Source organism: Vigna radiata, chromosome 8 (assembly GCF_000741045.1).
Source record: "Vigna radiata var. radiata cultivar VC1973A chromosome 8, Vradiata_ver6, whole genome shotgun sequence".
Taxonomy (NCBI): Eukaryota; Viridiplantae; Streptophyta; class Magnoliopsida; order Fabales; family Fabaceae; genus Vigna; species Vigna radiata.
Genome location: NC_028358.1, coordinates 40,246,889 through 40,274,489, shown reverse-complemented (window position 1 = coordinate 40,274,489; position 27,601 = coordinate 40,246,889). Strand labels below are relative to the sequence as shown.

Below are 27,601 nucleotides of genomic sequence, written 5' to 3'. Positions count from 1 at the left end.
AGGATAATCATACTTTTGACAACATTTTAACATGTGATTGATTTATATTGGTATTTTTTATTACTATTATTGATTGTAAAGTAATTTTGGATCAATGGAACGTAGATGATGTTAAAATATTGTCAAAGTATCATTATTCTTATATTTATACGAGCTTGTAAAATTAAGTTGAATCTGGAACCTTCTTTGATTATGTAAAAATAGATAAAAAAAGATACAGCGAGATCAATGGGAGGGGTTGAGAACATGCAGCATAAAAAAACAAGGCTTAATACCGCTTTTGGTCCCTAGTTTGGGAGGGTTTGTTCAATATGGTCCTACCTTTTTTTTTCATAACAATTGATCCCACCTTTTGAAAAAACTGTTCAATTGAGTCCTTTTTGTTCATAGTGGTCCCATATTCAAGTTTAAATTGTTTATTATTAGAGCTGTCAAAACGGATAACCCGGCTCGACCCAACCCGGCCCACCACGGATTGGTCACTTAGTGAGCCAACCCAACCCGACTCATTTATTAGCTGGGTTCAACCAGAAAAGCTTGAACCCAGCTCGACCCACCACGGGTTGGTGGGTAAACGGGTTGACTCACTAGCCCATTTAATTAAATTTTTTTAAATAAAAAAAATACAAACTTCCTATAATTTAAATTTAAACAATTTTCACTCCCAAAAAATTATGTTAAAGACAATTCAAAATAATAATAAAAAGTACAATATAAGGTAATGAAAAAAAAAACATAGAAAAAAAGTACTATGACACTTTTATTCATTTAAAAAATATATATATTCTCAACCGCATGTATTACAGTTTTTATTTTAAATATCTGAATTTGAAAAAAAAAAAAAACTCAACCTATATTTTATATATACAAACGAGAAAACAAGTATACTATTTATTTTTGTACTCATTTGGAGACCAAACATGTACGTATCATACAAATTAAAATAATATAAGAAAAAGTGGAGATGTATAAAGAAAATGAGTTTAGGAAAAAGAGAAAAGATTGATCTATTTGAATTATGAAGAGGTTCAACTGAAGTGGAAGATTTCCGTTATTTATTCCTAACCACCATTCCGAGCTCGAGACTCGGACTCAACAACCCACGAAATATAAATGGAGAGGGTTCAGTGAAACTCGGTCCTCTCTTTCTCTCTCACCCGCTCTTTCTTCTCTTTCCATTATTCGCATATCCATGGCGTCAGTGGATACGGATTCCTTCGTTGAAAAGATGGAAGAGAAGTTCCACGACAACAACTCCGATTCCGAATCATATTCCGATTCCGACGACGACCACGCCAATAAGCCTCCGCTCAAGGCTTCCGGATCCAACGTTTACCGCCTGTTCGGCCGAGAACAGCCCGTCCATAAGGTCCTCGGCGGTGGAAAACGTAATCTGCATTCATTCTTTTTTTTTTTCATTTCTCGTTATTATCTTCCTCGTTACTCGTCAGTCACTCATTGCAAGTGTTTTGTGTTTGATGGCATGCTATGGAAAACTCTGATTACGAGAGTCGGCTGTGATCTGAGGCTGGCATTAGAACGATGCATAACGATGTTGTTTTCTTATTGATGATGGCGGTGTTCTGATAAGAGCATTTGATATTGATTTCATCATTTTCCGCAAGCCGTAAATGCTTAGATTAGACATTTACGGGTGTTTGATTTATATTGAAAATTTATTTTGTTCTTGTGCCATCTAGGTTACAGTAAAACAAATTTAATGAACTATTTGTTAATTTCATTAATTAAAAGATATTAGCTCTGTAAACTATAATCTAATTATAAATTGCTATATATAACTTAGTGTTATTAAGTTTTTGTGATAAATAATGAGATTTAATTGATTGGTAATGTAACGTTGAGAAATATCAGAGTTTAACGTTATCTTATTTTTGTAAAACTCACATCTTACATCAAGTTATAATAATTTTTACGTCGTTGTTATTGTGTTTAATTTGATTTTGATCGAACTCTAGGACAGTTTTCTTTTATATTTTTTTCGAAACTTTTGGAACAAGTTTGCTTGTAAAGGGAGATGGAGCACAGTGTACAAAATAACAATGAGGAAAGGCGAGAAGAATGCTTGATGACCTTTTTGGTATATATTAATTGTAATTATAAAGATAGAAGATATTCCTTGACAGAGTGATTTTCTTATGTTCCATTGCAATCTTTTGTTGAAGGTTGTTTGTGAAACCTTTTGACATTTTGCTTCATCATTGGTATTGCTGCAATGTGACCTTGGCTTTTGATGGCCTACAGTATTGTGCGAACCTGGACCAATGCTGAAATTGGGAAGGGGTTGAATTGGAATATATCTTTCAACTGCGCATAGAACAAAATCCTCCTAATGAATGAAAACCTATTTATTTTCTGCGAAAAATCCATTTCTTATAATCATTATGTTGCCTTACATGTCTCCCTTTTGCAGCTGCCGATATTTTGCTATGGAGGAATCGGAGAACCACAGGAATTGCACTTGGTGCTGGCACTGCCGTTTGGGTTTTCTTTCAGATGATGGAATACCACCTGATAACTTTCATTTGCCATTTATTGATTATGCTTCTCGGTGCACTTTTCTTGTGGTCCAATGCATCTGTCTTTATCCACAAGTAAGCCTTTGGGAAATGCTTATATTTATTTATGCTGTTTTCGTCGAGTTAGTTGGTCAGTGAAAAAAAATCAGAAATATTCTCTTAACGGTGTTACATTTTCACTCCACGTTTTATGGAAATATCAAATACACAACTGACTCCTATTAGTAAACCACTATATCTTCTATCTTGATTTGTGCACTTCCATTTGGTCTTGAAAATTTCTCAACTAGGTCTCCACTGCACATCCCGCATGTAGTAATTCCCGAGGATTGCGTTCTTGAGGCTGCTTCTGCTATAAGAATTGAAATTAATCGAGCCTTCGTTCTTTTGCGGGAAATTGGAACAGGGAGAGATTTAAAGAAGTTTCTTAGCGTAAGTTGATTTCTCCCTTCGTTCTCATGTGTGAATCTGGTACTTACGTTTGTCTTCATACAGACTTCGTCCAGTATCAACACTAAGTTGTCTTTTGTCGTGTCACCAGGTTATTGCTGTATTATGGGTTATCTCAGTTATTGGGGGTTGGTTCCACTTCTTGACCTTATTTTATCTATGTAAGACTCCATGCATTACTTCCATTAGTTCTTCCCCTTGTTACGTGTCTTTATGCTGTAATGGTATTATCCTAACACTGAATCCGTTTGGTGAGATACAGTCTATTTGTCACTGTTCACATTGCCACTGCTGTATGAGAAATACGAAGACCAGGTTGATGCAATGGGTGAGAAGGCAATGATTGAGATAAAAAAACAATACGCAGTGTTTGATGCTAAGGTTTTGAGCCAGATACCAATAGCAGGACTCAAAAAAGATTAGAATACATCATGTGTTCGATTTGCTTACTGTGTTCAGATGTCAAGTTTCCGAGTCTTAAATATACCCTTCTTCCTCTTTTAATTAATTCAGTGAAATATAGTTTGTCTGAGGAATAAAAGTCCACTTAGTCCTGGCTTTAGTACTTTTTAGGATTATCTTTTTTTCACTTCTGAGTAGTCTTAAATTAAATGTCAGAGCACTACCGTTTTGTTGCATACATTGTCTCCACCAAGGAACTGCTCCCCAACTTTTTCTATTTTGTCGTTTATGTGTATTTAATTCTTCATCGGTCAATTACAGAAATTTCTTACTTGAAATACCTAATAATAAAATTTAAATACAACATGGATTTGACTGAATTAAAATGCCCGGTTGTTATGGATTGATTTTTGAGTTTATAAATTAAATGAAATCATACTTTTATACCATACCTGATGATAATATAACATTAAAATCATATGATACTTATAGGCTATCTAATAGCTATAAAAAATTATCAAGGATTTTTTTTTTAAACGCGTCACACGTATTTATGTTAAAAGAATTTTGAAAATAAATGTCTTTACTTGGTTTTCTTGTCAAAATTATAGATACAGAAATTAATGTCCAACACTGTCACTTTTGTAATGGCATTATTACATGAAACAAATTCTCAAAAGCCTATATAAAAGATAGAATGTTGAAAACTAAAAACACAAATAAGTTAAAACAACAATTCACTTTTACACTTTTTAAATTTAAGTTTACAATCATTCACGTGTAAAATTGTATATAGGTTATTTAACTTGATTATTATTGTATTAGATAAAAGTGATAATTATAGTAATATATCCTAATATTTGTTGAAAGTATAAATGATACTAAGAATACGTGGTTGGTTGTAATATGTTTGAATATAATGAGACTTTTTAAGAGTACTTTAAAAAGATTATTAAATATAGCTAAAATTTAAGGCGAATTAATATAATTTTTGTTTTTCATTCTCTTACTCGTATTTAAATGATTGATGTTCAAATCATTCCCATTTTTATTCAGCTCCCTTTTAAAGTATATATCTTAATTATTTCTAAGAAAGTGATCACTTATTTAATTTTATTTAATCAATAGCTACCTACATAAAAAAATAAAATAAATAAAACGTTATCTTTTTCCTTGTGATACCATTATTAAAGTACTCTTTCAAAATATTACAACCAAACAATTATAAATCTACATGTCAATAAGCAGCATCCTATACTAACATTATAGTTATGTAAAATATGTAATACTTGAGATATTACTGTTAGAATACCCTTTCAATATTTTATAATCAAACAATTATTAAATCCTACATTACAATAAGTGATATTTGTACATTCTAATATATAATATAATTGATTAAATACTAAAATTTGATGAAATTTAATTGTGTTAATAATAATAACATATTTATACTTTGGAAGGAAAACTTGTTTTCTGTCTATTATTTATATTATTTCTATTACTCCATATAACTTAAAAAATTATACTTATAATATAAATGTTCGTCTTTTCTTGTCTGTGAGCCTGGATTAATGGTTAATACTTTGGCTAAGTCTTCAATCTAGGTTCGATACCAGACACCATCACTACTCTTTCATTCTATCTAATTTCATCTATTGAGGTACTTCCTAGTACCTCTCTTTTTTCAATTTCACCAACCGAGGTTCGATAGCAGACACCACTTATTCGAGGAATACGTTTAATTATTAATTATTCCTTCATATCTAAAATCAATATATATCTAAATGTTTTAAAATCCTCGTCCTTCTGTTACCTGATCTAATGGTTTGCTTCCGGCAAGGCCATTGGGTCCAGGGTTCAAGACTGGACACTTACTCCCATTCCCTTCCACAAACACACACTCATTGTGATTTACCCAAATGAGATACTTTAAAGTATCTCTCTTTTTCAATGAATTTTTTGTATTTACGCGTTTGATAATTTTTTATATTTTATTATTATGGTACCCCTTTTTTTTCAATTTCATCTTATCATTTATATTTGTCCAAATAATATAAACAGCTTATATGAACAATAAATCATATAAGAATATGATTATATTACTAAATGACTATGGTAGTATATTTTTGTTTTTGTTGTGCATTCTGTCGCTAATTTCTAACCTGTTTTTATGGGGATTTTTCAATTTGTTGTTTCCTATCCGATTCCTTATGTATCAAAAGTGAAAGGTTAATAACAAACAAACTAACATGTTATTTTCTCACATTTTTTTATTTGTTACTTTCTCTTTACCTTTTTAATTGTTATTTAAGAGGTTCAAACTTTTATCATAAAAAACACTTATGTTACCTTGAACTTTGAAAAAAAAAATGAAAATAAAGATCTTTCAAAAGTATGATTGTTCTTCAATGACCCTGTCAGAATTTCTTGATAACAACTTCAATTCATGAGCCTCCAACGACCCTTGGAACTCTTTCATCTTTGCAATATCCTTGGACTCTTACTATTGCAAAAATGATGTAGTCAAACTTGAAGGATAATGTCCACAAGACTTTCTCTACCATATTTTGTCCTGTCACCACTTCTCCATGGTCTTATGGAATTCACCAACAGCTGTAGCCTACTAAAATAATTTGCCACGAATTCTTGATCAAGCATGGACAGTAGCTCATACTGCCTTCTGAGATATCTTACAACTTCACTTTCCTAGTCTTCTCAAAGTTACAAGATTCACACATTGATGAAGTAAACAGCGTGCCTTGAAGTCTCTTTTCTTGGTTGTCGCATCTCCTTTTCCTTTTCACCAATGCCTCCTTTCACAGTTTCAAGGACTTTTGATAACCAAGAATGATCTCCATTCTAATCACTCAGTGGTCATAATTTTTGTCATCCAGAATTGGCAAAGTGGACAAGAAATTTCCTCCTCCATTCAAAGCCATGACTACCCAAATCTTGATGATCTAACCACTTGTTAATAGGGAACAAAATAATAGACCGTGTATATTCTGAATAAAACACTCTATATTATTGTTTCAGATATGGCTCTATTCATAGAAACTTGACTTAGTTACATACAACTAGAAACTTGAATTAGTTACGACAATTTTTACATATACACGGTCTAGAAATTCAATATCTCAGCACATACTTAAGTGAAAAAATTACTACTGAATTATGTCCTTCCATATTAATTAATATTTATATTAGTCCTTTTTTTGTATTAAAGAGGAGAAAGCCCAAACAAATACACAAATCACAGGTAGGCCCATAGAATCTCTAAGCAAAAGAGATATGTGCAGTGTAATACATCTAACTGTATAGGCATGAACTAGAGGCCAAAAATCTGTTACCAAATTGGCTTCTCTAATGTTACTTTTTCCATAAATGATTACAAAGAAATTTATTCAGAGAAGCATTTCAGTGAAAGGAAAATATTGTTACTTCCTGAACTTCCCATATGCCCATAACTTGGAAACTGGCCCTCCTTCATAATCACTGTCACTGTCTGAGGAGGATGTTATGGATAGAGAATCATCTAAAAGATATTCCACAACCTGAAATTGGGAAAATTACGAAGTTAGTGTTAGCTACATATAGTTCAATTCCTCTTGTACATGATTTTTGATCGATAGCTGGAGACAGAGAAAAACGATATATTGTACGATCAAAAGTAGGCCATCCCTTGAGAAGAGGACTGTGATTCTTTTTTGTAAAAATTATTTCTTTCCTTATCCACATCTGTCTTTCCCCTTTTCTTACCCATCATTAGCCCTTCAAGCTAGTAACTCTCAGAGGATCCATCCAAATACAATGTAAAGAAAAAATACTAGGATGAATGACCGAATTAACCTGATACAAAGTGGCTAAATACAATGCAGAACATACCTGGAATGCTGTTACGGGCTTGATATCTTGAATTTCAGATATTCCAGAGTGTAAATTGGGACATTTTGCGTTATTTAGCCAAACTACTGATTTGCAGTGTCCACAATATCCCCTGTTGGTTGTTAATATACTAGATAATGCTCCTACATCAAAATCAACTACTTAAGACAGAAGAGAAAATTGAATGTGACGTGTGTTTCTCTATCAGAGGGAGAAAGAATAACTCATTTATGTGATTATAGCACAAACATTTAACTGATAAATAATACAAAACTCAAAGTTCCTAACAGTTTCTAAAGCTGTAATGTCGTTTCCAAAAAAATTGAAACCAAGAATAAATTTTTAGTTACATTCACCATTCTAACTTTTAACATACGGTTAGCAACTATCAACTTAATATATACTGACTTACAGACTGCTAGGAACCTAATCTCAAAGTAAAAGATGATAAATGAGCATAATAATTCCCTAGTCTCACTAATGTATACTTGTATTCCATTATTTGACTGAGAACATATTGGATAAAAAAAAAAAACTGTTTGACTAAATTTTCCTCAACATTCAGCTTACCAGTGTATGCTCCTTTTACACTGTCTTTCCAGTTAGTAATAAGTCTATTATCCACGGTTCCCTGCAAAAGCCTATAGTTCTTTCCCTCAACCGGTTTCGTATGCTTCAGTTTAGCACCATTACCGAACAGTACAACATACTGCATCTGCCACAGACGGTTATCATTTGCAGCTATGTTCCATGACCTAAATATGCAATGTCCACAAGTAACAGAATTTAATTTCATAATGATATTTAACAATTTTCACGACAAATTTAACGAACACTCCAATGTAGAAAACTATACAATAGGTTCTTGTATTTCGCATCCTCAAGAACCAAGATGTGGCTAAAATGATGACTTGATGCAATGCAAATATGATGAACATAAAAATAAGGAAAGCATTACCAGCAGACTAGCCCCGCTGAAACCAAAGATTTCATATCAAGAAAACTGAAAACGTGTACAAGAATATCTTGTGGAAGTTGCACTGAAGCTGCAATACAGGAAAAACAAACTTCTTAAGCATGATTACTTTGCCTTCATTAAATAACATAAAGCCATTTATTATTATTGTATATCATCTGACCTTTCTCTACCAGTTGAGCTTTGCTGCGTCTCTTATGAGAAACCATAGCATGCTTAAATTCTGTTACAGCCACATTCTTTTTTCGATTCGGTAGTGCTGCTTCTACACTCTGAAGGAGGAAGTGGACTGCTGAAACAGCACTCTTAGTCTCTATTCTAAAATTATAATAGAAAAATAATGAGGCAAAGTGGGCCGTGAAGATGACAGCTAGGTGCTTAATTAAACATTTCATATAAAGTTAAAATTGATTAAAACTAGTAACAATCATTTGCTCCACATGGAAAAGACAAAAATCACCCTTCTCAGTTTTGCGCAAGGCCTCTTTAAAAATATCTCTCTGTAATCGAAGTGCAAAAGTTAATTATATTCTATGTAAGAAACTCAATTCATTTTACTTACATATTTTTTTCTCTCCTATAAACGTTTATGGACAAGTTTATATGAACAAGGTAAATTCTTCCATTGGTAAATGAAAATTCTCCAATACAGCTTTTAGTTCTGATTCTAATTCAAGTGAAAAGCAAGATATGGTTGCAACTAACAGTTTGATACTTTTAAATTTTATTAGCCAACTTACTCTAGAAATTGCATTGTTTAATCAATGTCAGGGAAGCTACCCTATCATATCCACACAAAGAAGCGTCCACTCTAACCACCACTTTCACCTCTCTGCACATAGCGTTTTCATGTTTGTTCTCTTCCAGAAAAGAATGTGTTTAAAACACTGTTAATTTGACGTACAAAGTGTACTTAGATAGAGATGCTTCAGTAGGATTAGAAAACTTTCAGCTCAAAGAAAATATTTGACACAAGAACCTGCGCTGTGATTGACACTTACAAAAGGTAAACAAAATTGGTTGCAAAATTGCTTCATTTTCCATAAATCTCCTTAAATTTTCAATCAGAAGAAAAAGGAACTCCAATATATGGTAACCATGGTCTTCAAATTATAATTGCAGACATATGGAAATTGACAGCAGTTACCACAATTCCAAATTATTAGATTAAGATTGAAAATCATGTGCGGCAGTTTTATTAACGAAACAAATTGATAATTATGACGCAAAAAAAAATTATTAAAGAATGAAAAGCAGTAGCACGCATACTCTGGGAGGAGACGAAAAGCCAAGAGGGTATCTTCGAAGATTATGGATTGCAAACTTTTGGGAATTTGATGAAAGGCTTCTCTGAGGATAAAGCTTAGCTCTTTGCAGGCAATTGGGTATCTGTAACACTTTTGTAGAGACTCTCTTAAGCCAAGTTTTTGGTATCTCTCTGAAGGGCTTGTCATCTTCTCAACACAGTTCAGTTCTCTTGTGTTAATCGATCCAATTCATATATTCCAATCGAAACACATGACTGGGAAATGGGGAATAGGAATTGGGGATTGGGAAATACATACAATAGAACCCTAATTTTGGTTGTTTATAGGGTTAAACCTGGTACTCCATTCCATCAAATTAATTGGGTAATTTTTTAAATTATCTTAATGTTTAAATATAGCTCGTGTTAAATGACTTTTACTTTAGAAAAAGATTAATAGTGTATATGTAGGTAAATACACATCTAATTAACCCAAATTTATGGTTTAAGTTAAGCGAAAACTGTTAGGTGTTACCAGAATCAATTAATTATTTAATTAAGGTAAATAATTCAGTAATTAGATTTGATAAAATTGAAGTTTGATTAGACTTATTCTAGTTTATGAAAAACTTATAAATATAAACTAAAAGTATAATTATTGAAACTTTTATATTATATTTATTATAACATTAATTATTTAATCAATCGAATTACAGCTTATTTAAACATAAGAGTATTTTTATTAAGTAGACCTAATCAATTAAAATATATGAAGAAAGAAAGCCGAAGAATGAAAAAGTCTCTTTTAAATGAATACTGATCCTGTTGAGTCCGAAACAATATTTACTTTTTATTACAACTGAAAATTAATATTTTAATTCTTAGTATATAATATTAGTGTTACCTGTATTAATGTTAGGACGTGGTATCTAAGACATTTAAAAGTTTATAAAAGGAAAATTAAAGAAAAAACTTTACAAAAATTAAAATTACAATTTTGCACATTTTATAGGAATTTAAACTAGTTATTTTGAAATACTTATTCTAAAATTGAGTGATGTATAAGAAAAAATAATAAAAAAATATTAAGTTTATAGTTTTATTTTGAAAGTGATATCAAACTTCTTATATTCTTAGTGTATCTCTAAAAAATAAGATTTTATAATGTTGTATCAAAATGATGAGTTGCCAAACAGAGACAAATATATTTTGTTAGGGTAAAACCAATAATAATTATGAGTAAGAGAAGGTCTTGAAATAGAATGAAACAAGTGTATTATGTTATGAAAGAAACTTGTGATAAAATCTAACTCATGCTTAAATGCACATTTTTAAGAATCTAAATATAAGTGTAAAATTTCTCATTGTATAAATAAAAGAAAGTACAGTAACATATAAGAAAATTTCTTAAATATAAAGTCTCAAGTTTTTATATTGAAAATGATATCAAATTTCTTATATAGATATTTCATTCATTAAAAGTGATAAATCTTCCCACTTTATCTCAGTAAAAACAAAATCCCAACAAGTACAAATAATTCTTTTTCCTCTTAAAATATAAATGAAGCATAAATTATTTTATTATTTTATTATTTAGGTTCAATTTATTTTTATCTTTAATTTCCATAAAAAAATTAATGATTCATTTGATTTTAAAAAATTATAAACAAAGTAATTTTATGGTGTAAACTTTGAAGATTCATCATCTTTGAGACATAAGTTACGTGTATAAAAAATTACGAGATCATTTCTAATTCAGTATATTAAAATTTAGTTCGTTTATTAGCATTTGTTATTGATTATGTTTTAATGATTCGAGCTAAAACTTCCCTTTTATATTTTGAAAGAGTTTTTTGGTTTTTATTATTATAAGTTTATGTGTGAAAATATTATGATACAGAAGAAATTGGTATTACATGTTTAATTTTTATACGGTTGTATTTTATTTGTAAATGATATGTTTAATTTAAATTTCATTTATTAAATCAAGTTAACTAGACTGAAATTGCAATGTTAGATTCCGAAATTGCCCTAATCGTTTAGGTTGTCTTCTTGGTTGGGGGATTTGCCGTTTTAACGTGAGACTAAACAGGTTATTTCTTAAATTTCACAAGGTATTTTCATATTTTTATTCTAAATCTTGAATTACAAACACCATTCATATGAACTCAATCACCCAGATTTCTTACTCGTTTGCAGATATAGTTATTTCCTTGAATTTCGACACGTGAAGAAAAAAGATAGGAAATAAATTGCGCAAAAAGGTAACATCTTTCCAAATCTTAAGACGGATTTAATGTTATACACGATAATTGTAGAATTTGATTTATAAGCATTGCATCTACACTATCCATTCACAAAGTTCTACTCTCAGACAGTGGCTTGCATATAATCTATCATATACCTAAAAGGTCTGTGGTAGATTATTCCAATTTCCCAAGAACACATAGCATGTATTAGAATACATGTTTCCACTGGTTTTCAGACAATGCAAACCATAACTGAGCACCCTCTCCCAAACATGATGCATGATAATGATATACACCTTCTTTGGAACCATATAGCATTTCAGGGATGCTTAAATCTCTTTAACTTCTGATTTGTGCACATTTCGTACTTTTAGTTCAATATCTCTTATCTGCTGAGGATTCCTTCCTGGTTAAAGGGTATCCTTTGGTGATAGATACTCTGACATGTCCAAAACAAAACCAGCTTTCCACAATCTAAAGAAAATAAGTAAGCTGCTCCTGCTTCTTCTTCCTTGAACCTCCTTCTCCAAATAAATCATTCCACTCCTCAAGCTCACTCATTATTGATCCTTCTGCTGCATAACTAGCAGTCACCTGCATTCACACGATCATCTGTCAATTTCTATGCCATAGAAGCTGATAGATTAACTTTGTATCGGTATCTAATGGTGCAATGTTCATTGAAGAATGGAATGGAGGGTTAAATGATGTTTATAAAATTACTCGAGGTGAATGTTCTATTTCTTGGATTTGATATAACTTTTAACCTCAACTATATAATATCATCAATTCAATGTCATTTACCCAAATGCCAGATATCTGTTCTTGAATTTCCTTGGACCATCTTGTAGAATTATTCGTTTTTAAGGAAGTTAGCTATCTTTGAGACAAATAAAGTACCCTCTAATAATTGAAGTGAAAAATTGTAGATACCTGAGTCTTTGCCTGTCTCATGTCATCCATGTTAATAGGTCTCAAAGTAATAACTCGGTTTTCTTTATCTTCTTTAGCATCAGATGCACTTTCTGAGCTTTGAACTGCTGCCTCCTTTTTCTTCTTTTGAAATAAGACAAAATGGTTAATGCTTACAATGGAGAAACTAATAATTTTGCGATAGATTGAGATCCATTTATGGTTCGCATTATTTGAACATATAATTTTAAGTGATTAGGTAATTACATTTTCCTTAATCCTTTCCTGTCGTAGTAGCTCTCTAACAGGTCGATAAGCAGCAGCCGTGCACAAATTCTGTTTGCAGAAATAAATGTCAATATCATCACCACAAACTATAACTAAGGAATTAGAATAAGCAATAAAGTGAACCTTAAGATCACTTCCAGTATATCCTTTTGTCATGATTGAAAGCTCTTTAAAGTCAATATTTTCATATTTTTCCTTAGCTAGGAGAGTTTTCAAGATCATTTCCCTGTTTTCAGCAGATGGAATACCAACCATGATCCTGCTCAACATCGTGATCAATAGATATATCAATCACAAATATTAAAAACAATAGCTTTGGACTAAACTGTGCAATGGCATGGCTACGATATATCTATCCAAGGAAGACATCAGGTAAACTCGATCTATTAAAGCAATTCTATACCAAAATAAACGTAATTAACAATTTAAACACATTAGTGGTTCTTTCAAAAAGAAAGTTTGCATTTTGGATCAGTTTTCATAATAATGTGTGGTTGTTCTCATAAATAAAAAAACAGAGCTCAATAGAAGCAAGAAATCAATAGATGATCATGTCATTCCATCCATAGGACAAGTGAGGTCTTACCTGCGCTCAAACCGTCTTATAATTGCTTCATCAAGGTCATATGGCCTGTTAGTTGCAGCAAGAACCAGAATTCGCTTACCAGGTTTTGACAATAGCCCATCCCAGTGGACCATGAATTCATTTTTAATCTTTCTCATTGCCTCATGCTCCCCAGACTTAGTCCGTTGCCCAAGCATGCTATCAACCTCATCAATAAAAATAATAGTTGGAGCAACCTTTGCAGCTAGTGAAAACAGAGCTCGGACATTCTTTTCATCTTCTCCAAACCATTTTGAAGTGATGGTCGATATTGAGACATTGATGAAACTTGCTCCAGCTTCATTTGCAATTGCCTTTGCAAGCATTGTTTTTCCTGTGCCAGGAGGCCCAAAAAGCAATATACCTTTATAAGGCTTCAAAAGGCCACCATTGAATAAATCTGGCCTTCTGAGGGGAAGTAGAACTTCATCTTGAAGTATTTCTTTAATATCATCCAATGCACCAATATCTTCAAATCTAACTCCTATCTCTTTTGCAGGCACAACATCTGCTCTCATGCGCTTCTCATACTCGTTGTCAGGAGGAACATCCTGAAACATGCAAAAATTCATTGAACAACATGAACAAAAATATGGTAAACACAAAAAATTGGTGGAAAATACAGAAACAAGAGAAGTGTTGATGGTATGAATATCAATCATCCATATTGGAACCAATATTAGTTTCTAATTGGTGAAAATATGTTTAGAATTATTAATATATTCTCTCTTTTAAATTATTTGGGGTTAAGAAGGTGTCTAATAAGTTGGTCTAAAACCAAAAGGAATAAAAATAATCTATTTGTTTTCAGTAGACATTTCATTCACCCCTGCAGGAGCATTACTGTCGCCATCTTTCTTTGTTACAAGAGCACAGTCATAACAATGAAGTAAATGTGATTATCCCCTATTTCTAACTAATAAAATAGATCACATACCTTGTTTGAATCTTTGGTCTCCGAATTACTTTCACTTTCCTGGAACAAACTCAATACATAGGACAAACTGCCCAAATCCAATATCAGTAACTAGAAAACTCTTCTTACTAAATAGTCTCAAAGGAAATTTGTTAAGATATTTACCTCTTGGCTGATATAACTAATTTTCCATTTCGGTATTCTGGATCTTTAGTCTCTGTTAGGTGGTGAGAAACTGCAGCTGCCACAATCTCTTCAATGCAACTACTGAGTAGCATAGTGTCAGCATGGCAGACGGAATTCAAGTCATCACAATCAATGTCACTTGCTGCAAGTACTTCAGCAATGTAGTTTCTGCTATCTTGAAACAGAATTGTTTTCGTGTCCTCTTTCAGTTTGGTTTTCCAGCTTGCAAGATGGCTGTCTTTTTGAGGTGGTTTGATCTCAATGATGTAAGGGAATAACATAGTGAGCTTGTCATCAATTTCGGGATCATTTTCATAATCAAATATCTGCGAACCGAGTATTAGTACTGGTCCTGAAAGTTTCTTTATTAGCTTTTGGAACAAATTGTGTAGCCTTGGTGATCGAACAAAGAGCTTCTCAACATCCTTGATGTATAAAATAATTGAACTGGTTTCCGAGATAGAAACCAGGACCTGAAAAGTTTCATAAGTCTGCTTGTTAGAACTGTATTTGTAACAGATATATCCTGACAACCTAAGATTTAATTAATATTTGATTTTCAATGCACAAAATTTAAAGAGATATTGCGAGTAATTGACCGAGCGAAGAGAAAAGGAGGATTTGAGAGCCATATGGACCGGGGTGAAGACAGCTATGTATAAATTCATCATTCATAATATCATCTCACTGAAATTTTGTCAACTGAACTACTTATTCTTGACGCAGTAGAAATTTGTACTTCAAAACAAGTTTTAGTGATGAACTCACCTTATAAAGTGATTGCACGAAGAGCTTTTCATCAAAACAGAAGCCGCTTGTGCCCTTCAAAGGAGCTGAAAACATGAACTAAAACAATAAGCATAATATTGCTGAAGAACAATTTAATCTCGTGCATAAGCAGGAATAAAATAAAGCATAATGGACTTATCTTACTGAACTCTAATGGATTTACAAAAGAATTTTGACTTTCGAAATTAGCTCATGTCACGAGTACACGACTGCTAAGAGAATCATACTGAGTAGCTACAGAGAATAAAGTAACCAAGTAATTTACAAATCAAAGCATTATTTTGTGAAAAGGCACACAGGGCACCACTACAGTAGAGAATTAAAAGAAAGAGAATAAAACCAAACGGTGAGAAGGATAACAGGCCCAATAACTTGCAAAAGAATATAATTTAAAGCTATAAATGTGAATATAATTATGGAAAACAAGTGTGGAAGATAATAACTAAGAATTTTCCTTTCAAGTATGACCTGGATCTGATTGATCACATTGAGAAGAGCTAATCGTATCACATGCACTAGAGGCATTCCTACAAAGTTTCAGAGGATTGCTGGAATTTTCAATTTCACTACTCTGTCGAAGTAATGTACCTGAGAAGAAATTAGCATTCAAAATATCATGAAATGATAATTAATGACATAGATGATACAGTCTAGGTAATCGACAATAACTGGAAGATACAATCAGTCAATGCAAATTCAGAAACATTAGAGAGATGACATAGATGATATAAAAACTAAAGACCTTTCATAATTATGAGCACCACTTTGAGAAATTGATAGCAAAAATAGAAAGAATAATCAATTGGTACATTTCAAATAATTCACCATTTTTAACTGATGATGACTGAACTAAACTTCATAACAGGTAATCATAAAATAAGAATAACATTTCCAAAAAGCTCAAGTCTACGGTACCTCTGGTTCTGCTAGTTGAAGAGAGGATTGGAAAGGATCCAAACAAACCCGACACTCGCTCCAAAGTCACCTCAGAAATGGACCTTTTAAAATACTGTCATAAGTAAATGGGTTAGAAAAATCACCCCAAAAACCAACAGTTAAATGTTTTCACTGCTCTTTTCAAAAACAAACATTAATAAAAGAGCACTTCAGCTCAGGGAACCAAAAAACAACCCAGAAAAAAGTTCACTGAAGAAATTATCACAATCATCTCAAATTCAATAAATAAATTGGTTGTGTACGTGCAGGGAACAACAGAGTACAGAAACAGATTAAGACAGGGTGAATAAATAGTGAAGTATCTTGAAGCAGAAGCAAAATATGGAGCAGACAAAACTTACCGGTTCTTTTCTGGGACATCCATATTTCCTCTGCATCTGTACAAAGGTAAACATGACAGGTATGACTATATTTGTGATAATTTAAATCACAGGGAAAAGATGTAAATAAGTACCTCCAAGGAGAAGTCAATTATGTCTAGCAACAGTAACTTCGATCCAAAGCACTGAGCTAAAGCTTGGGCAACCTTTTGCTGATAAAGTTCTTGAAAATGTAACATGCAATAATGTCAATTATATGGATTTGAAAACCAAAATCGGTTTTGGATGGAAAGATAGAACTTGTAAGTAATATACCTGCAGGTCCAGAAAGCAACATAGCTCTGCTTGCTGGACAAAGGTTCCTCATGTGCTTGGAAAAGTCTTGTTTCAAATAAACATATCCAGCACTTGTTAACGAAAATCGGACTCTTTCACTGTCATTTTAATCATCGGACAGAAACATAAGACGTGGTACGATTGGGCGGAGGTTTTTCATGACAAATGTATGAATCAGGAAAATGGTCATTCACATCAAATTCCTCCATGGCTAGATCAAATCTACTTGTAACAGGATTCCAGGTTCAAATATAGCTATCTATGCTGCAGATTGGCCCTTGCTAAGTTAATAAGAGTATTCATAAGCTTACATTTTCTTACTAGCAATTCATTTAGTGCCCAGACAAGGTTATTGATATAGTGTGGGGTACAGTGGTTGGAAACTAATAAGACTAAAAATCAAGAAGCAGGAGTTTGAGTTCAATAGAATCCAAGATGCACCATCAACCATAAAGGATTTTGTTTTTTAATTTTTCAGTAGTTAATAACATTTATCATAATTTTAAACCAAGGAAATCCTTAAATGCTAGTACATAGCAACTTACTTAGCTGTGAAGTAGACCATATAAGAGCAGTAAAACATATGGAAGAAATCATATATGATAAAGGCATCTAATAAACAAGAACATCTGAGGACTGAGATAACAGAACATTTTTTGGGTAAGTTGGTTTTGCCACGATTTTAACCTATAGCTTCTACCTAAATCCACGCCCGTTTAACATTCTCCATTAAAAGTAACTTTTTTCTCAGAACAAAAGTATGATCTTGATGGAGGAAATCACATATTCCAAGAGCATTGCATTCAGCCAATGAATACATTAAACGCGGAAAGGAAATTGGAATCTTCCGTAAGTATAAAGTTTTAGCAGAATTTTGACCTTCAGACGCAATAGTTTTGTACTATGAAAAAAAAAGATTCTCCCTTGCATGTTAGCTGGTATGACTTTCAACGCGCAGGATTACTCAAATCACAGTTTATAGGTTCAATGAAACGAAATACTAACTGAAAAATAACACAAAGTATAGTAAAGCGCAACTGGAAAAGTTTGTATCTTTTATTAAGACTTGAAGCTGGTATCTGGAATGGATACTTAACTTAAGCAATAAACAAACTAGAAAAAAGTGTCATAGCACACAGTAAGACCAGGTATTCAATCAAAGTGTCCTTTAATTATTAGGACATAAAAATTTCAGTCCCAGCATATGAATTCCTACACTCATTCATTTTTTTGTGCATATTTAGATTCCTGACATACTTGTGGGGATAACAGGGTCACCTTGCATCGTCTCGTCGATGTTTTACTGAATAAATACTCAAAATAACTTTACATTGAAAAGGCAGAAAGAACTGTCAACAGAATGTCAAAAATTGAAAGTAGTAGTGGTGAGGTGAAGTCAACAACAAACAATCTGAGAAAAGAGATGAGAGGTGAACCATAGACTGAAACCAGAAAGCACGTTTACTGTGAGATTCACAAGTCTAACATGAAACTGTTTCATGTCTTGAAAACACTTTGACCAGTCAGGATTGTTTTAATAAGGAATGAAAATGTACTAGAATTAGAAAATTGAATCGCTGATAATGAATGAGTCTATAAATTACCTTAAGTAATAAGGAAACTCATCAAATGTGGTTTTGCTGTTCTTCCCATCAATGACTTTGTTGTTCAGCTCCAGCACAATTTGCTCCCCAGAAATCTCATCTGATTCACAACTCCCTCCCACCCATTTTTGAACAGCCTGTCCTGTACTCAATCCAAGTCCTACACCCAATCCCACCCCAACACTCAATGCTGACAACAACACGTGTTTCTGTTCCATCACAACCCACTTTACTGAACACACAAAAGCTTGCTCCTTTGACACACCGGTGATCTATTTTCACCAAAGGGCATCTAAATTGTTGAAATTCATAGGAAGCAGGTGAAAGATTCTTGATGTTTGGAAGAAATAGAGAAGTGGTTTTTTATAGACGAGGTATGTGAAAACAAAGTCTGTGTGTACAATTATTTCTCCGTGTTGCTTCAGGTATAGCTTTCTATATATAGATTCACTTCTGCGAAACAAATTCAAAATAATGTAAAAGGATCCTAGGAAGATAAATAAAGAAACTCTTCGTCTACTTCATTTTGATAGAAAATCCTGTTATAGACGAAGGTAACACAATATTTTATAGTGGGTGTTGAAGGAATACAGTAGCTGCGTAGAAAGTTGTCCCTTCGTCCTTCAGTTCGAAGGTGTCAGAACGACATAACAATTCATATTTGAATAACTAATATTTGAAATAAAACTTTAGAAATTATTATTTAAAATGTATCATGAAACATACAAAAATTATTTACTAGTATTAGACCGTATTAGACTTACCGCTAAAATAAAAATTGACTAAGATCTTGTATTTAAGTAATATGGTGAGATCCAATTCTTACATTAAAGATGTTCTTCTATTTGTACTAATTTCTTTTTAGGTTTAATATTTTATTTTCGTTAATTTTGTTTATAGTGATATTTGACTTTTTTCGATATTCAAATTAGTTTTAATTTTTGTTCAATTTGGTCTTCTTTTTTTCACATCATTAACCATACAATGTCCCTTCAGAATAGTTGTTATTAAATGAGGTGTAAGTCTTTTGACATAAGTGACAATTGTCCAATGAGAGACTATCGAGTCACTTATTACTCAATGAGGTATAATTCTTTTAACATAAGTGGCAATTGTCCAACGAGAGACGTGGAAATTTTATCTTTCACCCAAAATTAGGATTTTATTGTGTGTTTGCAAGGTTGCAGGCATGGTGGCTTGTGAGATTCTAGTGTGAAGATGCTACATTGTTGTTTCATGGTTTTTGTAGGTCGATAAATTGGTGCGAAGAAGATCGTGGTGGTATCGCGATGCTTTGGATAATGTGATGAAGCTCACGGCCAACGGAGGTTCCCTACCATTGGGTTTCTAGTTCTCGCAGGTTTCCATAGAGGCGCGAAGAAGATGAAGGCGCAAGAGGCATTGTTCGCGATGACTTATATGGAGGAGGTACAGAGTAAATATGCACTTGCGTTTTGTGATTAACCGGTTTTGTGATTTCAATGAGAAGAGAATGGTTGCTGGAGTTGCGATAATTGCTTTGGTCTCGCAGTAGTCCATGAAGGAAACTAGGGTTTGTTCTTAGGTTGTGTTGCAAGTGTCACGATGGACATGGTTGACAGAGACTCAAGGGTTTCGTGGTGGCCTTGTGGTGATGGAGGCTGACGTGACGAAGATGATTTGGTCATGGATTGATTTTCATGGTGGTGTGAACCTGAATTTATGATGATGAACTATTGTGCCTTGTGGTGGTGGCACAATAAAAGAGAAGGTCATAGCAACTAGAATTCCTAAAGTTGAAGATGAAAGATGATGAAGTGACTATGATGAAAATGATGAAGTCGGCAACTACATCATAACAAATGAACCACATTATTCATCGATGTATTACTAACATTTTAAACACTGAAAAAAAACAAATTAAATAAAAATTATAAAAAAACAAATTAAATAAAAATTACAAAAGTTATGAGAACTTTAAACAAAACTAAAGAAAATAAAAGTCTATATATTAAGTTTTTTTATAAAATACTTAAATATAGATAAAAAAAAAACCCGATTACTTTCTTTAACTTTTATTATTTCTTTAAAATCTGTGGAGTTCAACTTGGAAACCCATAATTAAAGTAGTTCCCAAGTGTTATATAAGTTAATTTCTCTTGACCCATCCTTGATGCCAAATATTACACATGTCTACGTCATTATAACTCTTATAAAAAAATATTAACTCGCATCAAAATGAAATATGGATAACGATTAAAATAAAAAAAAAATATTACATATTCATAATAATGAAAATAAATTATTTGTAAGAAATAAAATTTATAAAAGACCTAGGGTTGATGTTCAATAGAAATGGTTTTAAAAATAATAAAAGATAAAGTTCTATTTTATCTTTAATATATAAAATTATAATTTTAACTATTTGATTTTTTCAAAATTCATTTTTGCTCTAAGAATTTATTTATCATATTTTTTATTTTTATTTTCTCTTTATATTTATGACTTTAATTCTTGTTTTTTATTTATTAGAAGTCGTTTTATAGAAAATAATAGATAATGTGATGATTTGATGATACTTTTGTCTAAAGTTTTCTTTTATTTAATATTTCATATCTATGTCTACATGTAGGTGTTAGAGCTTGCATGCAAAATCTAAAGTAGGTCGGTTAAATGAACTTATTTTAGTCTAAGTTGGTAATGATATTTTTTGTTTGAAAATTAGGATTTTCGGTTAAATAAACATTTTTTAGTCTAAGTAGGTAATAATATTCTTTGTTTGTGAATCATGATTTCCAATAACACATTAAGACTTTTCTTGCTTGATTTAACTTATGTTCTTCTTTGAAGAACATAGTATCATAAGTAAAGGAAGTTAATATGTTTGAATTTGGTATAATTAAGAAGTTCATTTAAGTTAGAATTTATAATTTATTAGAAAAACTTTGAATATGAGTATCTTGAACTAGTCAAGTGTATTGAACGTGAAAGAATATATAATGTGAAAATTGTGTTGAATATTTTTAGTAATAATGTAATGTAATCCATAAATAAGACATTGATGATGATAAACTAAAAGAGATTATTTTTATCAACATGCCTAATACAAATCTTCAAAAATAATTTAGGTAAAACAAACTCTTTTTTTATCAACAAGGGAAAGTTTCTTATGACCATGATGTGAGTCCTCTTATATGAAAACATGTACATATTATTACATTAATGACATTGTGTGAAATAGAATTATGTAATTCAATATTTTTTTGAGTATATTAACTTACCTTAATATTTTGATTATATACATATATATAATATTTATAGTTAGAATAATATATCTATGGATAAGTGTAGTATATATAATTTAAAACATAGAAGAAGTAATATTTTTATAAGAGAATATTAACCAAATTATTTGAATATCAAATAGGATGTTAAGTAGTTTTAGATAAAATTTAAGTTTAGATTTTTACTTTCAGAAAATTATTACATAAAAATTAATTTAAAGATAAAAATAATTAATTATTATATTAAATAAATTAGACACTATTTTATAAATAAAAAAATATTAACATCTAATATAGTTTATATTACTAATAAAAAAGTTATGATTAATTTATAAATCAGAGTCTAAATTTATTTTTTAACATTGATTGTTAATGTTTAAACCACTTAGTATTACTAGTCTTATATGATTAAAAAATAATTTATAATATAATAATAATAATAATAAGTAGTTAAAACTTAATAATTAATATTTAAAACTAATTTATATTTCAAACCATAAATTAATTATAAATTTTTTATTAATAATAAATATAATTTTAGATTGCAATTATTTTTAGTTTATAAAATAGTGTTTATTTTATCTATATAATAAGTACTTATTTTTTATCTTTATATTAGTTATTATTTAATAATTTTCTTGTAGCATTCATAAATGAAGAAAGTGTTATTAATAAAGGAAATCCTATTGAAAGTAATTAGTGTGGTTCTTATTTATAAATTAGTTTTCGATAAAGAGATAGATAGTATACATTGTATAACATATATACAATTTTATTTTAAGTATATATTTAATACGAATTCATATTGTTGTGACGGCATATTATTTATAAACAAAAAATAACAATAGAGAAACATACGTACCATGCTTAAAATCCAACAATGTTTTAATGGGTGAAATTTCAGAAGCAGATGAAATGAAGATCAATACTTTCATTTTAAAATCAAACCAATTATATTATAAAAACGATTGAAATATAAAGATATTAAAACTATACTATTTTATTATTTGAAATAATACTAAGTATTCATTTATTAAAATAAAAATTATTCAAACATTTATTTCTATACTTTGCTTAACGTTATGAAAGAAATATTTTTTTTTCTTGATGTCCTTCTTTTTCATGTACTCTTATGAATATTTTTCTTCTAAATTTGAATGTAAAATTGTGACTAAAAATTTAAAACATGAATTTTTCATACCTCACTCGTGATTCTCTATTCTTAATTTTCTTTTTAAAGAAATAATAAAAAAAGAAAATATTTGCAATTTCTCAGTTCCCTCTATCTTCTTTCTTGTAATACAAGATGGAAAAAGAAGGTCCTAGAATTGTGGACGACTTGACTCCATTAAATACATTAATTTTTTTTTATTGATTTGAAGTGTATGGACACACGACTGTTTAGCTAGCGTACCAAAATGCCAACGGCGTGATGCAATCTTATTCGTGTTTCGACATACCTAACTCTATTATTCTTTAAAGACAACTTTACTGTTTATATATAATACATATATAAACTTTACTGTTTAAATAATTACTGTATATAAATACAACTTTTGTAGAATTGAAAGTTTCTTATAAAGTTAGGTATATAGTAAAAGAATAATATACTTAAATAATATTTTTTTGACAATATTTAAATATCATCTACGTGTCATTCTGTAATTGATTTATAATAATATTTATGATCATTATTATTAATTGTAAAATAATTTTAGACCAATCACAAAATAATACATAAATAATACTTAAATATTGTTAAAAAATATTATCCAACTAATCACAAATGTGAATCAGTTGCAGTTTTTTATTTCTTATTTTAATGCGTTTACTCGGTTAATGCAGCAAGTCGCTTTCGTATTTATCACGTTCCGCGTCTGTGCATTTGCCGAGTAATTTACCCAAAATTTCTTATGTCATCTTTCTTTTTCTTTAATCGATTTCAATATTGAAATTATGCATTTTGTATAGAGTGTGGCTCACGCCAGTGATTCTTACAAGTCAGTGAAAATCATTTAAATGTTTGACGTACATTTAAATGTAAATTCAAGAGCAATTTCCTATCATTTAAAAATCAAAATTGAAGGAAACATTGCTTTTGGCACTACATTTATTACTATTTTAATTTATGCATAATTCATTCTTTTCTAGAAATATATATATATATTGTTTTGGATTGGAACCGAGACACCGATCACCTATGGATTACAACGACAAGCAGGAGTTCCTTAAGTGAATGTTTCAGGATTCTTATCTCTCCTTACCCGAACAGCTGCAACCTGCAGGTTAGCACTCCGACGATCAAGTCAGTAAGGCTACANCTTTTCTATCTAAGTAATGAGTAAGAAAATCCAACCCTTTACCTGAGTGCTTACTCTCCTATTTATAGGTGATANGTTTGGATATGGACTGTAAGGCATGGGCTGTAACTGCTTGTCTAGTGGCCCATGATCTGTGAGATTTTCCTGCAACTGTCCGTATTCAGAGGTCCATGATCCCATAGAATTCGCCCCACAACGAACTGCTNATCACCTGCCCTGGTATTTCGGCGGGACTTTCGCCATAATTTGCGCCCATACTTCTATATTTCAGCGTTGCATCACNTCTTCTGTTATGGTAGACTCCTTTCTCATGCCCCGATCATGCTGTCGGCTGTCCCGACCATATCGTCGGTGCGACCGATCTTCTAAGTTGTTCTTTCATTGCTACTGCATTCCTCTAGGTAACACATAAGGGACCCGATCACATAGNCGGCATGACCGACCCTACTACCGGTGTGACCGATCATTCCGCTATGTCCGGTTACCTTATTGTAGCTAATGCATTCCTCTTGCTAACACATAAGGGACCCGATCACATAGCCGGCATGACCGACCATACTACCGGTGTGACCGATCATTCCGCTATGTCCGGTTACCTTATTGTACATAGGCCCCCCAAGCCCCAAGCGTTTGCAAAACGTGAAGGGGTTTACAAGTTTTGGTTTCCCGCTAACAGTTTGAATTTTAAAATGCCAACTACCAGAGCCCTACGATGAGTATGAGACTAACGGTGTAGATTGACTCGTCAGTTTTCTGCATAGAAATTTGAACCGTCGCAAGCTTAGCACCGTTAGATCATATTACCATGAACGGCTGGGATTGGAGCTGGAAACCGCTTTCTGCGGCTATAAATAGTGATGTGGTCCCTGCTCATTTGCGTGCTTCTGCGTGGCTCTGCTTGTGCTTCCCGACCCAACTCTCTGTCAGTTCGATCGTCCTTCCAGGTACATGTCTCTATCCTCTCAGTCATCTATTAGGTCTAGGAGGGAAGGGCGGGGGTATGATGAGGATGGGGTAAGCACCCCTTCGTCATCTGGGTCTACTTCTGATACCTCTTCCCGTTCGTCCGGGAATAGTGTAGCTTTTAATTATGATAATTCGCGTATGTGGACATCTGTCCTTCCTCCGCCTGTAGTACAAGGATATGACTGGGCTCCTCATGAGGTTAAAAACTATATCCCATACTTCATTTCGACCGCCTCCCTTAGGCATTTGCTAGAGAGAGTAAATATTTTAGGTACCCTTAAGGACATAGATGATTACACATTCGTAGTTTGCTGAACTAATGAACGAGCCTGCCATGGTCGGGAGGGTTTTCCAACCGATTTCTTCTATGCATATATTACCTTATTTCGCGATCTAGGCGTTAGGTTACCCTTCTCTGAATTTCAAATGGAAGTGTTGAGAGAGCTGAACATTAGTTCCGTTCAGCTTCACCCGAACGGATGGGCCGTCATGCAGGCCTTCAGCGTATTATGTGACGGCCTGGTACTCACACCAACTCCAAAAGCTTTTCTTCATTTCTTTCGTGCTTTACCCAACCCCAACAGGTCCTGGATATCTTTAATTCCCGCGAAGGATAAACAATTATTTTCTCCTTTCAATTCCTCATACAAGGAATTTAAGTCTAACTTCTGTAAAATAGCCATTCGAGATACCGGTCGGTCAAAATACTTTTTTGATAATGGTCAACCAAAATTTCCACTGTATTGGACCGAAAATCCCAACAGAGTAGACTCGTGGCCGAAAACAGATATGACCGAAGCTGAACTGGATGTGGTAAGTCAAGTTGACTTATTACCAAGAAAGACCTCGTCCCGTAGATTAATTGAACTGATCGGGACAGATGACGACATCTTGAGGAGTAGAGTTTTCGGTAAGATTCTGTACCCTTCATGTGACCGAACGGTTCTTATTAACTTGTCTAAATTGCCTTCTGTGTTGCAGATTTGTTCAGCGGGATGGAACAGCATGAAGCCTTTGCTCGACTGATGGCTCGTAAGAAGAAATTGATGAAGGCCGGAGAGGGAACATCAATTGCGTCACCTGTTGGGGGATCGACTGGAGGTGTTCCTCCCATTACCGATCTTGCGGCCGTGGAAGATGTGAAGGTGGTTGAACCACCCTCGAAAAAGACTAAACAGAAAAGGAAAGCAACGGAAAAAACTCATTCTCCCCCAAAAAGACAAAAGGTGAAAGGTCCCTTGCTCACCGGTCCATTAGATCCGAAAGTACATGTAGCCGACCGGGTTCAATTCAACTTATCCCCTGAAGAACGAGCCCCCTTCAAAAACATGACCCCTAGTGAAGCGTACAACATGGGTTATGAGCTTCTGATGCGCGCAGGCGTATGCATGAATTATGCTGCCGGAACCACTAAGCCTTTACTGGTGGTTGAATTGGAGGCTGCTAATCAGAAAGCAGCTGATCTAAAGAAAGATAACGATGTTCTGACCGCTCGTGTGGAGGAACTGACCAAATCTGCCGAGGATGACCGAGCTAAAGCTAAAACTGCCTTGGAGAATTCTCAAAAGGAAATATCATCCTTGCGGTCGTCCATTGATACCTTGGAAGCTACTGTGAAAAAGATTAAGACAACCAATGATGAATTGTTGAAGGACAAGGATACTGCTATTGCTGAGCGAGACCTCTTATTGGCAGAGAAGGCGTCTCTGGAAGACCAAGTTTGTCAAGAACGTGAGCTAGGGTTTCAGCAAGGAATAGGGCAATGCCACCACTTTTTCAACACTCCACTTGAGCATCCAGATTTTGACATAATGAAAGTGTTAGTGAATGGGGCTCTTGTTGATCTTTGCGGTTCGGCCTCGCCAGCTAATGAACAAACTCCACCCGACCAGTCAATTGTTGCACCTGACAACACTAAGTCTCTTTGAGCTAATCCTTTAAGTATTGCTGTAAAAAAAACTCTGTTATCCTGACCATGTGTATGCCTTTTGTATGGATCGTATCTGTCGGTAGTTAAGTACTTGAACAAGCTTGTGTGATTGCGTTTTGTGTGAAATGTCACGTTGTCTTCTATGTTACTCTACATGCTACTGCTTTACTATTCGGTTGTCGAGATTGATAAATTGCGAAGTATAAATTTCTCTTTTCTGTTAGCCCGATCGGGGACTCATTATATGAATCATAAATAATGAAGTTAATTATCTAACTTCACCAGCTCCCCCCTTTCGGAGCACCCGATCGCGCGTCCATTATCAGATTTGCAAATAATGAAGTTAATTATCTAACTTCACTCGAACGACAGTCACTTATCTGACTTGCAAACACTGAAGTTAATTATCTAACTTCATCCGTACGACAGTCAATTATCTGACTTGCAAACAATGAAGTTAA

At 32.8% G+C, this 27,601-nt stretch overlaps 3 protein-coding genes across 4 annotated transcripts; 1 reads left to right on the top strand and 2 right to left on the bottom strand.

The window, feature by feature from the left end:
• Positions 1-1,054: 1,054 nt before the first annotated feature.
• LOC106771441 (reticulon-like protein B1) lies at positions 1,055-3,625 on the top strand. Its single transcript, XM_014657421.2, has 5 exons — positions 1,055-1,388; positions 2,432-2,612; positions 2,828-2,969; positions 3,079-3,148; positions 3,250-3,625. Exons 1-5 carry the CDS (start codon positions 1,193-1,195, stop codon positions 3,408-3,410), a joined length of 750 nt encoding a protein of 249 aa, XP_014512907.1. The 5' UTR covers positions 1,055-1,192; the 3' UTR covers positions 3,411-3,625.
• Positions 3,626-5,798: 2,173 nt separating this feature from the next.
• Positions 5,799-9,845, bottom strand: LOC106771208 (F-box protein At5g52880). Its single transcript, XM_014657143.2, has 6 exons — positions 9,523-9,845; positions 8,417-8,571; positions 8,236-8,323; positions 7,848-8,032; positions 7,278-7,420; positions 5,799-6,946 (listed from the first exon to the last, which is right to left on the bottom strand). The coding sequence occupies exons 1-6, from the start codon at positions 9,705-9,707 to the stop codon at positions 6,830-6,832; spliced, it is 873 nt and encodes a 290-aa protein (XP_014512629.1). The 5' UTR covers positions 9,708-9,845; the 3' UTR covers positions 5,799-6,829.
• A 1,906-nt stretch (positions 9,846-11,751) lies between these two features.
• On the bottom strand, positions 11,752-19,279 carry LOC106772552 (spastin). 2 transcript variants are annotated; one of them, XM_014659021.2, is made up of 14 exons: positions 18,661-19,279; positions 17,036-17,154; positions 16,855-16,943; positions 16,742-16,777; positions 16,359-16,452; positions 15,912-16,031; positions 15,423-15,487; positions 14,634-15,127; positions 14,490-14,556; positions 13,535-14,103; positions 13,072-13,207; positions 12,928-12,996; positions 12,682-12,804; positions 11,752-12,342 (listed from the first exon to the last, which is right to left on the bottom strand). In XM_014659021.2, exons 1-14 carry the CDS (start codon positions 18,876-18,878, stop codon positions 12,223-12,225), a joined length of 2,319 nt encoding a protein of 772 aa, XP_014514507.1. In that variant the 5' UTR covers positions 18,879-19,279; the 3' UTR covers positions 11,752-12,222. The 2 variants fall into 2 exon arrangements, with proteins under 2 accessions (XP_014514507.1, XP_022641304.1); XM_022785583.1 differs by having other exon boundaries at positions 12,682-12,801.
• Between the last annotated feature and the right edge of the window lie 8,322 nt (positions 19,280-27,601).

Bases quoted from the DNA above. Each gene is read 5' to 3' on its own strand.
- LOC106771441 (XM_014657421.2), top strand. From the start codon at position 1,193: ATGGCGTCAGTGGATACGGATTCCTTCGTTGAAAAGATGGAAGAGAAG. The intron at 1,389-2,431 runs GTAATCTGCATT...TCCCTTTTGCAG, and splicing joins GGTCCTCGGCGGTGGAAAAC to CTGCCGATATTTTGCTATGG. The intron at 3,149-3,249 runs GTAAGACTCCAT...GGTGAGATACAG, and splicing joins CTTGACCTTATTTTATCTAT to TCTATTTGTCACTGTTCACA.
- LOC106771208 (XM_014657143.2), bottom strand. From the start codon at position 9,707: ATGACAAGCCCTTCAGAGAGATACCAAAAACTTGGCTTAAGAGAGTCT. The intron at 8,033-8,235 runs GTAATGCTTTCC...TTGCATATTTAG, and splicing joins TCAGCGGGGCTAGTCTGCTG to GTCATGGAACATAGCTGCAA. The intron at 7,421-7,847 runs GTAAGCTGAATG...ATTTTGATGTAG, and splicing joins TGTAAAAGGAGCATACACTG to GAGCATTATCTAGTATATTA.
- LOC106772552 (XM_014659021.2), bottom strand. From the start codon at position 18,878: ATGGAACAGAAACACGTGTTGTTGTCAGCATTGAGTGTTGGGGTGGGA. The intron at 14,557-14,633 runs GTAAATATCTTA...GGATTTGGGCAG, and splicing joins TTAGTTATATCAGCCAAGAG to TTTGTCCTATGTATTGAGTT. The intron at 12,343-12,681 runs GTATCTACAATT...GTGTGAATGCAG, and splicing joins TGAGACAGGCAAAGACTCAG to GTGACTGCTAGTTATGCAGC.